Consider the following 15270-nt stretch of genomic DNA (forward strand, 5'->3'; position numbering starts at 1 on the left):
TCAACCTTCAACTTAACTTTTATTGCAAATACTTTAAAATACTGTTGACAATATGCATCTTTTATTCAAACAGTTATGCATCAGCACAGAAATGTTGACAAACATCTAACAATGTATTTTTCTTGTATCTTTTCAATTACTTCCCAAATGAATAGTATCAAGTCTGGATCTATGCAGTTTTTTTTTATGAAAGGTTTGAAAAGGTCTTGAAATAAAACTGCATTAAAAGCTTTGGCAGTTTCTCAGAGCACCAATATCGACAAAATGGATCCACTTCTGTGCAGATGCCAAAGTCCCCATTAAATAGCAGTGCTGTAGTAACATTACTAATCGTTATAAAAAGGGAACCCAAAGTACACATGACATTTTCAGTACTATTGAATTATATATATGCTGCGGAAGGAATGTATAAATTCCCATGACAAGATGTTCCTAGAGCGAAAAACTCAATATTGGCGTTAGTGCAAGTAACTGGCAATTTTTTTTCCCGCTTATATTTCTGCCCTTAAACTTATTTCCCTTTATCCTTATGAAATATGCATAAAACTAACAAAGAAATAACAAAAAATCTCCACAACTTTGAAAGGTGAATATAAGCAGACTTATATCGGAGACTGCCCAATACCTTTCACCTTACGCTCCACAGTAACTGACAATTGCTGCAGACGAGGTATGGCAGTCAACTTAACCGTTGACAATGAGAACTAATTTTAATATTGTAAGAAATCACTTTGCATAACTTGTATTCTGTAAGATTTCGCACAGCATCTGAGGTAATGAAGCAGGTGATTCTTTTTTAAGTTAACACGGCGGCGACGAGGAAATCCAGTATGGCATTAGGAACTTCCATGGTTTCATCCTTCATAAGCACGATGTCATACGAGTTCAGATAGGAATGCAGCCTCTCATCCACCTGGGGATAGAAAGAAAGGACACTGAAATAATGGAAAGGATGTTTAACTCTTTAGCTGGAAAGAACCCCCTCCAATTTCTGAAAACCAAAATGACTGGACGCAATTGGAAAGGACCTGGAAAGGCCAGGTCTTGTCATGTCATAAAGGCCAGGTCTGCTATGAATCTGTCTGAAGGGAAGGGGGGCCAGACGAATATGCCAAAGCAAATACATCGTGAGCTAGCAGATTCACCTGGCTCCCAAGCTATACATAGTGGATCGTCGGTCATAAGTTAATGCTACTGAAGACTACAACAGTGAAATGAAAAACAGTGAAAAATTAGCCATGTGAATTGTGACAGCTGAGATACTTCAGCACCATTGAAGTCAATGTACAGTATATTGTTGCTGATCCCACCAATCCTGACCTTCAGATTTTCTATCCAATCATGTTGGTTCCATGTAGCCAAGCAGCGGCATGATGAGTACATTTCTGTCCTTCGAGGAATCACCAAAAGACGATTGAACCCCTTGTTGAGCTGCTTAAGGAACCTGACAACTAAGGGCACATCGGAGATCTGGGGCAAACCTCCGGAGATCTGGGGCAAACCTCCGGAGATCTGGGGAAAACCTCCGGAGATCGAGTGGGACGAATGAGGGGAATCGCGATAGATGGACCTTCGGAATCTATGTGATTTTTACCTTGTCATTGAGGAAGCCTATTTTGAGGACTTTCTCCACTTCCTGCACCCCGTCGGCCATGGTCAGGTCCCCTAGAGAGTCCCCCAGCAGCAGCACGTTTGGCCTTGAGCGCAGGTCCTCGAAGTGGCCCGTGTTCAGCAGGGCTCCCTCGCGCTTGTTGTAGATGTGGATCAGCTCCCCTTTGAAGGCCGTCATGACCCCCTGCGCAGGGTAGAGAGAACAAGCGGCTTAATGAGAAGGATAGGTTGATATTTCCCTCTCCAACTGGAAACCTACCAGAAAATATTGTAGAATATGCTGGACATGACAAGAAACACAGACACAGAAAAGCGTCATTGAGATTAATAATGCCTTCAGTGACATGACAACGAGATTGAAGCTGAACTCTTAAAGTCTGCCTATCGCCATTGAGCTATTTTTTGAGAAGCGTCAGCAATTTCGACATTGGACAGAGAATACCATGATGAATTAGAAAAAACTTTTTTAGCTCAATCGACTGCCGAACTGTGTTTGGGAACGAGGATTACTAACCGGACGTGGCCATAGCGTTGGCCGCAATTGTCATTTTTACACTGTGTAAATGTTTCCATTGCTACCCTCATTTTGCGTGGTTAGACATTTTCCATCTTTTGTTTATGATTCCTCGTTTAACTTTCTGCCTCAACACCCAAAATGCCCATATGGGATGATTAAAGTAAATCCCATTTTATCAAGGTTTCCCCCTGCTCACCGTCTCGTCAAAGTCCATGTAGTTAGAGATGACCTTGACGTTGGGATGGAAGACCCCCGCCTGGCGGATCACCTCTTCCAGCACGTCGCCCAGCCCCGCGGAGAAGATGAGCAGGGGGACGCTGTGCTGGTGGAGGCAGTCGAAGAACTCCTGGTAGCCTTCCCTGTGGAACAACCAAGTTATAGCCGTAGCCCATATATAACTATAATAATAATAATAATAATAATAATAATAATAATCCAAGCCACCATGCAGGGTCCTTCAGTATGACGGCCTAACTAATAGATGATAGGTAAGATAATTTGACGTCATGTCATGACTCAGAACAGTGTCCTATTTTTAATAACTATCACTGTGTTTATAAATGGCCAAAATGCAAGCTGTAGATTGGTTGGTTTCAAGGTGTGCGTTTCGAGACGACTTCAGGGTCTCTTCTTGAGATCGCCCTCGCCTATATTCCTTTTTCTTTTGCATTTCAAAAAATTTGACACCCGTCTTGGTAATCGGTAATAACGACGATAGTTGGTGGGATGAAGTAGAGCATTATGCGAGTATGCGTAAATGTTTACAAAATGGAAAGATGACCCTACCTAGTGGTAAGGGCGCATTATCGTCTGTCCGACAGAAAAAATGACACAAATACATAGGGGTATTCGGAACAATATCCCTAACAGAGACACAACGTTAACAAGTATCCGTTCTTGAGGTGGTTCATGAAGCATCTTATCCAGTAAGAATTGCAGTTTATATTGTAAGTGGGCGAAATGGTAAATAAAGTCATTGTTGTTTGACGTCCCCCTGAGCTCAATGGTCACCAAATTCATGGAGTGTCCCCATGATGATGTCATGGGTCTATGTACCAAGTATGGTTATGATATTTCAAAGGGTTGCTGAGATATTGGCGTATTTCCTGTTAGGAGGCTATGCAGTCGAATTTGATTAGCTGTCGCGGATATTTCCGTGAGAAGTCATTTACTAGCTATAAGGGGACGTCTGATAGTATCACCAGACATTGAAAATTTGTTTGAAATATACTCATGTGAAGAGAGAGCAGTTAAAACACATCTACATTAATAACAGCGCCCCCTAGAGGTCAAAGGTCACCAGATTCACTGGATGTCCCCATGATGATGTCATGGGTCTATGTAGCAAGTTTGGTTATGATATGTCAAATGGCTGCTGAGATATTTGCTTACTTCCTGTTTGGCGACTTTGCTGTCAAATTTGATTGGCTGTAGCGGCCAAACGGTTTTGAATTTGAAAAATATCTCAAGGTTTTTTATCAAGCGTTGCCTGAAGATCATGTGTGCCATGTTTGGAGATGATTGGACAAAATTTGTGATAGGAGAGGCATTTTGAAGGTTTTTGACATAAACCAAGATGGTGGAAAATCCATCATGGCGCAGAATGACATAGGGTGCGTTGAACTCGGCTTGGCCCAAGGAATCCAATGATATCTTGTTTGTGAATATTGGATGAATGGGTGTAAAGTTATAAACATGAATGCATGTCCAACTTTGACCTGTTGGTGGCGCTAGAGCTGATGAGCTAGCGACCTGAAATTTGAATAGGCTAACTGTGCATTCACACCAAAAGCGAATTGAGCTGCCAAATCACCGAAAGTCATTCACTTTCTATGGGCAAGAGTGACCAAAGCGACACAAGCATCAAACGCTACCAGCGGCAAAAGGTGAGCGACCAGAGCAACCAAAAAAAGTTGAACGGCTGAACTTTATGCAAATTACTATGACGCGTTTCAGCAGCAAAACACTGACAGCCAATCGGAATGTAGACGCTCTTTGCTTGCGTGGATCCCAGGGAACACCGAACACCGGCACTTTGGTTCCTACCTACTTTTTTGGTTCCTACTGACTGTACAAAATGTCGACTGAAAAATTAATCGCGGCTGTAACTGGGCACCCGGTGTTGTACGATCCGAGCCCTTTTCATTTCAGAGATCGCAACAAAAAGGCTCTGGCCTGGGCGGAGGTGTCACGCGTGGTTGGTTGGTCTGGTGTGTGAGTTAATGAAACGTTTGAGATTATTGTAAAATAGGCGCGATACATGCCTGCTAACCGAGAATCCTAGAATACTAATCTTCCTTGCTCTGAATGGGACGATATCGTTTTCAAATATCGGAAATACATACGTTGTGCAAAGGAATAATACGTTGTGCAAAGGAATAATGCACGCATAATAATGCAAATGAATAATGCACGGAACAAACGTGTCACTTCAATGCAGTTTAATAGAGGATAGACAGCTGACAAATGACAATTTAGCAGACGCTTTTATCCAAAGCGACTTACAATAAGTACATTTGTCATAAGAAGTGGAACAATATATTGCTGTCAGTGACAGTGACAATGACAGCTGTGTTTTCTGTTTTGTGTTCAATAGTTAATGAGTGCAACATCCATGGTGATTTTGATACAAAGTGATGATAAGCGAGAGTATTTATAGAAAATATTTGCAATCTAGAACGTTCGCATTTAAGCGGGAATCATTTTCATTTTCTCTCCATACCACCAATCTAACCAACCAATCGCGTGTAGTCATGCTTTAAACAAAACACGTTTTTGAAATCGTCACATACACAAACTAATCGACAAGACGAGGGATAAATGACAAGGGATATATCTCTTGTCTTTTATCCTTCTATTCCCGCTATTCCCGGAGCCTGAGGTGAATCATTTTTAATTAAATAGTCTAGATAGATAGATAGCCTAGTCATGTCTTTATTAATACCAAACGACACAAATCGTCGGAAATTCAGTTAGGCGATTCGGCTCACGCAGGACAGTAGTCTACAAGACCACACAGAACAAGGGAGACAAGTCTGACTGGACATACACAAAATACATCACATTAAAACTAGACACGCGTTGATAGATAGATAGACGGAGAGACAGAGAGACAGACAGACAGACAGACAGACAGACAGACAGATTCTATTATTTGCCTTGCGGAGCCAGCCAGTCCTGTGCACGCTTGCAAATTAGCCATGTGCGCCAATGTCAATTTGTTTGACGAATGAGTGCAGATCATGATTTGCAGATGCAGATCAGTGAAACATATTTTAACTATCCTACTACAGCACGCAACATTTTTTTGTTCTCGGTGGTAATTACATTTTAGGGAGTATATATATATATATATATATATATATATATATATATATATATATATATATATATATATATATATATATATATATATATATATATATAGGGAATCACTGTGCTACTTGCTGTCAAAGCACTTTATCCAACAAGCAAAACCGTCTCTGCAATATGGCCAAAGTGTATGGGAGTTCACTCTTTGATATGGCTGTCTGTACTAAAAGCATACGGCTCCTTTAAATGCGTCTGCAAAATTGAATTGTACGTCATGAGCGACAAAAGCGAACAGAAATATTTGCAGCGATACTTTATGAGCGACCAAAGCGTCTTTACAGCGCAATTCGCTTTTGGTGTGAACGCACAGTAATAGGACTGTCCTGAACCAGTGTGCCAAATTTCAGAACTTTTGACCAAGGCGTTCTATGGGCTGCCATAGACTCCCATGGCAGGTAAATAATAATAATAATAATAATAATAATAGGAATTTATACGAAAACAATAGGTTGTCTCGCAGCTTTGCTGCTTGACACCCAATAATGGTCAGACTTGTGAATTCCTACCTAAGCATGGCATCAGACTCCTGTACAGCAAGGGTTAGCTGATCTTTCCTGATCTTCTGTTGCATCATGAGCTCATGCGCCCTAGTCCACCTGTAGCATATGGCAAAAAACCAACAAAAAAAACATCACCACTTTGGAGAAGTTAGGTATATGGAGACTTAATAAGCAGAGGTACGAGTATTGCATGGGCTCAGGAGGAGACACCTCTAAATGACTAATTTGTCCAGATGCATACCATTCCACCATGAGGGGGAGCTTCTCCTCTATGGTCCTAGAGGAGTCGATCTCTATGGGGTAGTATTTGTTGAGCAAGTCCTTTAGCTAAGGGAAAATTAAAAAGAAATGACAAAGTTGAATGCCAAACTTCTTCTAATCATTTCTAAGGTTTCAACGCTGAATCATGGTAGCGGCAATAATAGAGGCTGCATTCGGTTCTTATTTTATTTAATGGTGTAAGTAATATATAGCCTGGGAACCAGACAAATCATAGAGCTCTAGCTTTATTTGCTCTGGCCAACCTTTCATTCCGACAGATTTTCAGTGAAGCTTAAATAAGGGGAATCGTAGAAATATGTTGAATCCCTAGAGAAATAGTGAGCACCGTACCTTTTCTTTGCATTCAGCAGAAATAATTTTGCTGACTTCCAAAATATCTGCCCAAAAAATAGGAATATCAATATTACAAATGTGTTGGAGCTACTACGACACATAAAAGGTCTCCGTTAAAATATAAACAATGGGACTTACTGTGAGAGGTAGGACAACGCTTTCCATTGTTTTCAAATCTTGTTAACGTCATGTCGAAGTCTGAAATCACCTACAAACCATAACGCATACATTACCTAACATGACCAATATAATGTTGCCAAAATCGGAATGATTAAAACATAGATTTTGTACCTGTATGGTGTTCAATCCTGCTTTCTGCATGCCGCGGAGGATCTCCTCGACTCTCTGAGGGTCCCTCATGCGCACCGAAGTATTACCCAATGCTGAAATCTAAAGCAAAATTTAAGGTACTGTTTGTGAGTAAAGTGTTACCCAAAAATCACATAAGCCGCAAAACCTGTTTAGACACCCAAAAGATATTGCCTGGCATCTTTGCACATCTGATTGGTCCCTGCGGCTCCGCATTGTACTTAGGGCTGGGCGATATACCGGTATTAAAATTATACCGGTATATTTCTGAAAGCGATATGTAGTTGAGACAATATCACCATACCGGTATATTATATATTATTTTGATGTTGCCTTGCGAGCGCTATTTTATAAAGCCGACCGCTGCTCTCTGAGCCTACAAGCCATGTTCAGCTGCTCAATCCCGCCCCTTACATGTACGTACTGTTCTCCCACCCACGTTACCCACATGGACCTATTAAAAAAGGTTACGCATCACAAACTTTGAACCAAAACATGGCGGACACGGTGGTAGAGAGTGAGCAGTTGGTTACAAAAAAAAAGAATAATGGCTCTGTTATTTGGAGTTATTTCGGGTTTAGGATTCAATACAAACAGCAAAGCGACGTGATTTGTAAAGCGTGCAGAAAACAGGTTACGACAAAAGGTGGAAACACTACAAATCTCTTCAGTCACCTGCAGCAGAACCACCGACTGCTCTATGAAGAGTGTAAAACAACGTGGTGCTGCTGCTGCGGCCAAAGGCTCGCAGTCTCAGAATGTCTCTCCTGAAGCAAAGCTTGTTGCAAGCTTCATTAATCAGTGCCGTGCCTTATGACCGTAAAAGTAAGAAGTGGCGCGATATAACTAATTTGGTGGCATTCCATATTGCCAAGGACATGGTCCCTATAGCCGTGGTCGAGAAAAAGGGTTTCATCAATTTGTTGAAAGCAATTGACCCACGGTACCAATTGCCCAACCGCACTCATTTTGCTCGGGAGGTTCTGCCAGAGATGTATGCTACGTGCAGAAAAAACTTGGCGGAACCTGTAAGAAACAAGTTTACATAGGAAGGCTTAAGACTAAATATTCTGGTTAAAGTTTTGGTTCAAAGACTAAATATTCTCAGTCTACCTCAGTGAATATTTACAATATATCTAGCCATTTGAGTTTAATATGGCTTATTTATTTTCTATACATTTTATTTTTTTATTATTTTATATAGTTGACTAATAATGCAGCTGTATATTTTCAAACAGGTGAGGCCTGCACTACTGTTTATATTTCTCTGTTTTGAATGTAATACTGTGAAGCCATAGGCCTGTTTTTCGGTCAGCCTGTTTTACATTTTTTGTTATTTGCACATTATGCCTATAAGTGTATGCTATTTGCACTGTTGCACTGCACTATGTTGTTTATATTTAATATAGTTGACATGTTTCAAACAGGCAACATTATTGTTTTATATCTGTTAAAGCACAGCTGTGCTTCATTGAGCAAAAACTAAACCTAAATAAATGGTTGATGGTGAATACTTGTGGCGTGGAGTTAAATGTACACACTTTACCCGTTTTGTTAAAAATATCGTTTTAATATCTTATATCGAACAAAAAATAACGAGATATGAGTTTTGGTCGATATCGCCCAGCCCTAATTGTACTCATAGATTACAAGATGTTCCTTTTGCGAAAAACCTAAATATTGGCGTTAGCTCAGCTGCCTCGACGATAACAGCATAACAAAGCACATGAAATCCCGTGTAAACACATGTATCACACTACAGCAACTGGCGGAACATCTTAGGAATCTATCTTGTGGTCGTATAATAACTACCCTTATTTACGGTGCAGAACAAATTAAGCTAGGTTAGCCCCTTTCGAATACATAAAGTAGATTAGAAGTATTGTTGTTTTGCAAACCACATAATTAAACGGACTAAATGCACTTACCATTTTACACGTAATCCTTATTACAGGACGTTGCATCAATTGCAAGTTTAGTTGTGTAGGTAGACGATAAGTGTTGATGAAACACCTAAAGCGACTACAGCGAGGCTACTTGTATAAAGGCAGCGCTCCTCCCCGGATCCCCTTACAACCGCTGCTGCATGCGCTTCCTGGATCTAGGTCCCACCGTAGATGCCAGTGTGTACGTATGCATATTTTAATAATATTTGCCATTTGACTCGTAAAAAGAACTTTATTTGCAAGTGATGACATTAACATTTACATTAAATGCAAGGACCAAATGTCAACCTATGACATGCAAAGCAAAATGTAAAGCTTAAGTTTTGCCATAAAATTGGTCCAAAAATAGGAAATTATTCATTTCTGCCTTGTCTGACCTTTGTATTAAGACGATTGGATTGAGAGGACAAAGGATAAATACTGATAACAATATAGCAAGACATCCCTTTTCATAAAAGAGTTGTAGCCTCCTCTTTATTAAAGTCTTGCATTTTTAATCATCACAACTATTTTCTCGGGGGAGGGCAAGGGGGACAAGAGCATTTCACCATCTCCGAATACACGTAGAACAGAATATAATATTTTGGTATAAATTTTCTTAAAACATTTTACAACACAGTAACATGGAAAAGTGCCAATACTCATTAAGTGTGGTGAAAGGAAATCCCAACTGATTGGCTGGAAACATTACAATACAATCGCCTCGTCTCAAGGAAAAACAAACAGAATGGCCCGAGTCACAGAACAGCATCTGACTGAAGCCTACCTTTAGAGGGCATTTAATAGGGTAAGATGTCAAAAAGTGCACTACTTAACAGGCTGTTGCAACATTTGCAAAAATATGAACATAGACCCACACAGATTTTTTCTTCTCAACTCAGGAATGGGACAAGCACTTGACTGCAAAGAGGCTCAATAAGGAATGATTGATGCAACATAATCAAAATATTTTAGGATTATTCAGTTCTGGGCAAAAAAACAAAACAATATGGGCAAAAAAAAAGCTTATATATGCAAGTTGTTGTTCACACCTTTGTTTCTTCCATGTGGTTTTAGATTTTCCTATTTTATTTTGCAATACAGATAAGAGCTATTATTTTACAAACTCTTTCATACGTAAGCAACAGCAGTCCAACAAAAAAAGGAGCCACAGGGTTTTAGAGAGCGCTTAAAGAGCCACAGGGTTTTAAGAGTACCATCCTTCTTTTCATTCCATTGACTTGATGTTGTTTTAAACTAGCAGCAAAACAGTAGAATCTAAGCAGAACATATTCAAACAGACCAATATTTATCTGTAACTTATGGTAACTGAAACTTTAGAAGATGCTACTCAATATTATGGCCGATGTTAAACTTACACAATGCGATTGTCAGTGTCACCATGGAATCGGACTTCATTCATATACAAATTGGACCGAAAGGATTTGAACACAAGAACACAGACAGACAATGCTACGCCTCTTCTTGCACACCCAATCAAATAAAGGAATGTAAAATATCCATACAAACATATACATATACACAGGTATTTACTATGTATGTACATATATGATAAACCAATGCGCTCGCTTACGCCTGACCCAGAGGCCATTGGTTATTGTAGAACACTCTTATTCACATGTATAAACAATCAGCGCGTCCTCCTGCAGACAAACAACAGGGTCTTTAACACACCACACAGCTTGAGAGCCGATGGAATGATGCAAGTTTAATGGGATCACATCCAATGAAGGAGCAACACTGGTACCATACTGCAACATGTTATGAGGGGGAGACGGTGAGGATGTTGGCCATAAAATGGGTCTTGATATGGCCGTGGAGGGTTTGTTTCGGTTCTACCCTGGGGCTGGATGGAATGGGTAAGGGAGGAAAAGGAAGCCCCTCAGCACTCAATCTGGGACTGTAGCTGCCTGCGAAGGGTGAGCGTGCGTCGGTGGAGCTGCTGCATCTGCTGCATGCGATCCCGCTGGCGCGCCAGGTTCTGGGGCATGGGGTAGCGCTGGCAGCCGTACAGGAAGCGGTAAGGGATGCGCACGTGGCACGCCGTGGCGCGGCAGCGTGGCTGGGGCATAGGCGGCAGCAGCATCCAGCGCTTGCGCTCGGCACAGTAGCGGTACGCCTCCTTGCGGTACTGCTTGTCCACGTCGTCGCTGTTCTTCCAGCCGCCGATGATGAACACGTCCTCGTCAAAGTGGCAGATGGCAGCACCCTCGATGCTGGTGACCTCCGGCGGAAGGCTCTCCAGGATGTCGTCAGAGATGCGAACGCTGATCTTCTGCCGCGCCACCTCGTCCCGCACAGAGTAGCTCTTAGGGCAGCAGGAGGCTGTGTGGTAGAAGTTGGTGGAGGCCACAGCCATCTGGAAGATGCAGTAGTTGTCGATGAGCGGCAGCGAGTCCACGTCCTGCCACTGGCGGCTCTCCGTGTCGTAGCGCGTGGTCACCGTCTTCAGGCCGTCGTCGTTGTCCGTGTCGACGGGCGTGCGCGCCGTCACGTACACGTAGCGGTCCTCCACGCTCACCGCCTTCACGTCTCGCAGGATCTTGGGCGCGGACTCCAGGTTGTGCCACTTGTCCGGCTCGGGCTCATACACACTCACGTCCTTGAAGCCTGGGCTGAAGTTGCCATGGCCACCGATGCTGTAGAGGATGTCTTTGATGCAGGTGAGGCCGAACGAGTGCTTGCGCGTGGTCAGGTTGCTCACCTGTTCCCAGGTGTTACGGTTGGGGTTGTAACGCTCCACCGTCTTGGCAAAGCCTGGCTCCATGGAGCCGGCCACGTACACATGGGACTCGGTGGCGGCGATGGCGTGGCCGTCCAGGTGGTTGTGGATGTGCGGCAGGTTCACCCAGCGGTCCTCGTAGATAAAGTAGCCCACACACTCACTGAGGTAGTCCCCTCCCTCGGACACCCCGCCCACCACCATGATCACGTCCATGTTCTGGCCAAAGCGCGGCTGGAAGGCGGCCATGTGTGAGGACCACAACTCCATGTCGGCTGACTTCAGGTTCTCAAAGCGGATGGCGTGGCCCTCCACGGCCTCCGACACCAGGCGGAGGCAGGCCTCGTTGGAGGCCACCAGGCGCTCCGACTTCACCACCCGGGTCAGGTAGGTTGGCTTGATCTGGGGCAGGCGCAGCAGACGGAACAGCTCCTCAAAGTAGCGGCCCCGATCCTCAGAGTTCTTCTCCACCCACTTGACCACCGCCTCAAAGAGCACCTCCTCAGAGTCCACTGTGATCTCTGCGTCAGATAGCCAGTCCCGGACCAGATGGAATGGCAGTGTGTAGAACTCATCATCCTGGATGACCTTGTGGAAGTTGCGGCGAATCATGTCAGCGGCCCTCAAAGCTAACTGGTCAAGAGTGTACATGTGGGCTAGACTGTGGACTGCCACGCAATTGGTCAGGCTCAGCTTCTTCTTCAGAAACTCTCCACAAAAGTCCTTCAACTGCACTAGAAGGAACCTATTAAAACAGACGAAAACATTTTTTACAGTTCATATTATGCCAGCGTCATTGAACACAACATTGGACACACATTGGACACAAATCTCTTTGATTACATTTAGAATGGTAGCTAAACGAAACAGGTAAAGCACGCCAACCAAATGAAAATCTAAAGGAGACATTAGGTTTGGCCTGAAAATAACCAAAAGGGCTAATTCACAACGAGTATATTAACACAATAATCTGAATCTTAAACCCATAGGCGTCGATTACGCCGGCGACGCGTCCCCACCAGATTTCTTCAAGATTCATTTTGTACCCACCACTTGTAAAAAAATAAATAAAAATCAAGTTGAATTATTATGGATTATTACACGGGTCTTCTCAATGCCGTGGAACGCTCCGTTCACTTGCATGGGCTCTTCACAACTTCCGGAGGTGAATTATATTTGATAATTCACCGTTGCTTAGTATAATTGACCGCCGTCAAGTAAAACAAAGGACTTTTTGCCTATAATGACGTCTTTGGTATCACTCCTCAAGTAGTCCGGTAACTTTTCAACCCCAGCGTCTTCGGTTGCTAAGCGACGTCAACGTCTTTGGCGGACTATTTCTCTACTGATCAACACTACGAATGCTGGTAACAAATAAATTGTAAAAAGACACACCATGTGAAGTCATTTTTTTCGTTTTGGCACGTAGCCGTGTAATAAGCGGGATAATGTATAGAACGTCGCCGGTCATTATTGGAATTAAGCCCCTTCAGGGCGACATCAACCCAAGCGTATTCGGTTGCTAAGCGACTTCAACGACTTATATTTCTCTGCTGATCAACGCTACGAATGATAACAAATACATTGGAAAAAGACACACTGTGTGAAGTTATTTTTTCGATTTGGCAAGTAGCCATTAATAATAATACCAATACTCTTTGGCTGGGATCAAGGGCGTAGGAACCCGGGGGGACGGAGGGGACGTGTCCCCTCCAATATCGGGGGCCCCGAGCTGGCCTGGGGCCCCAAGACAACACCTGGTTATGAATAAAATGCAACGACAAACGGATCGGCGATCGGCATAGGCGAGTCCTAGTCCTAGGGCCCTTAATTAATTAAATTATATGAAAAAAGCGAAATAAAACATGTTTACGAAACATGTTCCCAAATGGAACGGACAAGGGAGGGGACAGGCAATTAATTGATAGCACGCATTGAAACTCTCACTGTAGTCCCCCCCCCCCCCGCTCAGAAGTCTTCTTTGGGGCCCCCGAATTCATGGCTCGGAAGTCTTGCTTGGGGCCCCCAAATTCCTGCTGACAACGATAACCTGTGGAACTAAATGGATGTGGTAGGCTACACCACGGGATGCATCTGCAGACCACTGCCACATAAATAAAGGTAAGACGCGATATTTATTGCTTAAGATTTGCTGGTGCTGTGGCGAGGTCTTTTGGTTTTTTTGCACTGAAGTGGTCGGCTGTTTTAACTTGCAATTGATAGTCGGTGGAGTCAGTCTCTTGTTGACACAAAGTGACTTTTGGTCATCCTTGCTTTGCTTGAATTCTGGAATAATTGTTGGAGGGGGGGGGGGGGGGGGGAGTGCATGAGTTTTGGTCAGAATGCCTGTTGTAGGCTAGTTTTGATGGAATGCGTGTTGTGAATTGAGAACAGCCAGCTCATGATGTGCTCTTGTTTATGTTGTTAGCTTAGCCATATCATGTCACGTTGTCAACATTTGATACATGGAGCAGAACATAATGGGTCATATGTTCAATGCTTTTTGGAAACGTTTTCTTCATAAAACGTGCCAGACAGATTTTGTATACATTTTATTCCTTAGTAATTAGCTACATGGGTATGCCGTCTTTCAGAACCTTTCATTACCGGCACTAAAGAGAGAAAAAAGAGTGCATCCTCATTGTACCCAGCACTTCTGAAAATGCACTTCCGAATGCTCTCTGTCCCCAGGACATTTCAAACCAAACTGACGCCCATGCTTAAACCTACCTGTCAGCTTGCTCCAACACTTCATGTACATTGCAGGTGCTAACGCGTATTTCACCAGTGTACATATACTGAATGACACTCTCCACCGTCTCTGGATCTGGCCCAAGTTCTGAGCTCCATTCTTTCATCTCAACTCGTCCAGACACGGATTCGGAGAATTGTCCCCCCAACAAGGGGGTGAAATAGTCCGTTGCCGCAGCTAATACAGAGCGGTGGGCTGAATACTCGCAGCTCTGGACATTCCCGGTGGCCGCCCCACTGCTGAAGGCCAGCGTCACGTCGCAGAAAAGCCCCTGCTTTCTCTGCTCGTTCTGCCGGCGAGACAGCTCTGAGCAGTGGGAGGCGGAGGTGAAATCCTCGGCCTCTTCCGTTTCCCCGTCTCCAGCAATGGCGCTGGGTGTACTGGTGCTGCTACCATTCCGGACAGAATCATCCGGGCTGGGAGCTGCAGCTGCCATTCTTTCGAAGGACGAAAGAAATCTTAATTTTAGTAAACTAGTGTAGGAAAGAACCCTACATACGCAGACACACATACGTGGACTCAAAACATGGATCAAATATAAAGTCAGGTTCGCATTCGATGATTCGATGTAGCTATGGCCAGACATACATTTTTTTTGTATTGGACAAGCGGGGTCTAATACAATAAAAAAATATTTTGCGAGATTATTAACAATGCTCATTCCTCAAATCAATTATGAAGGCACTTTCAGCAGTTGTTGATGTCGTGTAGAAACGTATATCTTGGTTGTTTATGAATCTGCCAGGAGGCAAATTATATTTTGAATTCCCAAAACATTTGGGTAAAAATAATTTGGGTAACAGCAAAAATAAAAAGGGAAGAAAATGTATTGCTAGTTTTGATCCTTAACCTTGAATATTTAATTGTAATTGTAATTCTATTGAATAATAACAAATATAATAACAATCATTATTATTATTAGGCCT

At 43.0% G+C, this 15270-nt stretch overlaps 2 protein-coding genes across 2 annotated transcripts; both read right to left on the reverse strand.

Annotated features, from left to right (window-relative positions):
* Positions 1 to 2: 2 nt before the first annotated feature.
* LOC307083056 (cytosolic 5'-nucleotidase 3-like) lies at positions 3 to 8994 on the reverse strand. Its single transcript, XM_079746846.1, has 9 exons — positions 8853 to 8994; positions 6907 to 7005; positions 6754 to 6823; positions 6613 to 6659; positions 6242 to 6327; positions 6007 to 6096; positions 2325 to 2487; positions 1595 to 1795; positions 3 to 913 (listed from the first exon to the last, which is right to left on the reverse strand). The coding sequence occupies exons 1-9, from the start codon at positions 8886 to 8888 to the stop codon at positions 797 to 799; spliced, it is 909 nt and encodes a 302-aa protein (XP_079602972.1). The 5' UTR covers positions 8889 to 8994; the 3' UTR covers positions 3 to 796.
* A 349-nt stretch (positions 8995 to 9343) lies between these two features.
* klhl11 (kelch-like family member 11) lies at positions 9344 to 14856 on the reverse strand. The gene is made up of 2 exons (XM_079746073.1): positions 14323 to 14856; positions 9344 to 12337 (listed from the first exon to the last, which is right to left on the reverse strand). Exons 1-2 carry the CDS (start codon positions 14853 to 14855, stop codon positions 10753 to 10755), a joined length of 2118 nt encoding a protein of 705 aa, XP_079602199.1. The 5' UTR covers position 14856; the 3' UTR covers positions 9344 to 10752.
* Between the last annotated feature and the right edge of the window lie 414 nt (positions 14857 to 15270).

Source organism: Pollachius pollachius, assembly GCF_949987615.1.
Source record: "Pollachius pollachius genome assembly, chromosome: 11".
NCBI lineage: Eukaryota > Metazoa > Chordata > Actinopteri > Gadiformes > Gadidae > Pollachius > Pollachius pollachius.

Bases quoted from the DNA above. Each gene is read 5' to 3' on its own strand.
- LOC307083056 (XM_079746846.1), bottom strand. From the start codon at position 8,888: ATGCAACGTCCTGTAATAAGGATTACGTGTAAAATG. The intron at 6,824-6,906 runs GTACAAAATCTA...TATGGTTTGTAG, and splicing joins CAGGATTGAACACCATACAG to GTGATTTCAGACTTCGACAT. The intron at 6,660-6,753 runs GTAAGTCCCATT...TTTTTTGGGCAG, and splicing joins GCGTTGTCCTACCTCTCACA to ATATTTTGGAAGTCAGCAAA.
- klhl11 (XM_079746073.1), bottom strand. From the start codon at position 14,855: ATGTGTGTCTGCGTATGTAGGGTTCTTTCCTACACTAGTTTACTAAAA. The intron at 12,338-14,322 runs GTAGGTTTAAGC...CTGTTTTAATAG, and splicing joins GTGTTGGAGCAAGCTGACAG to GTTCCTTCTAGTGCAGTTGA.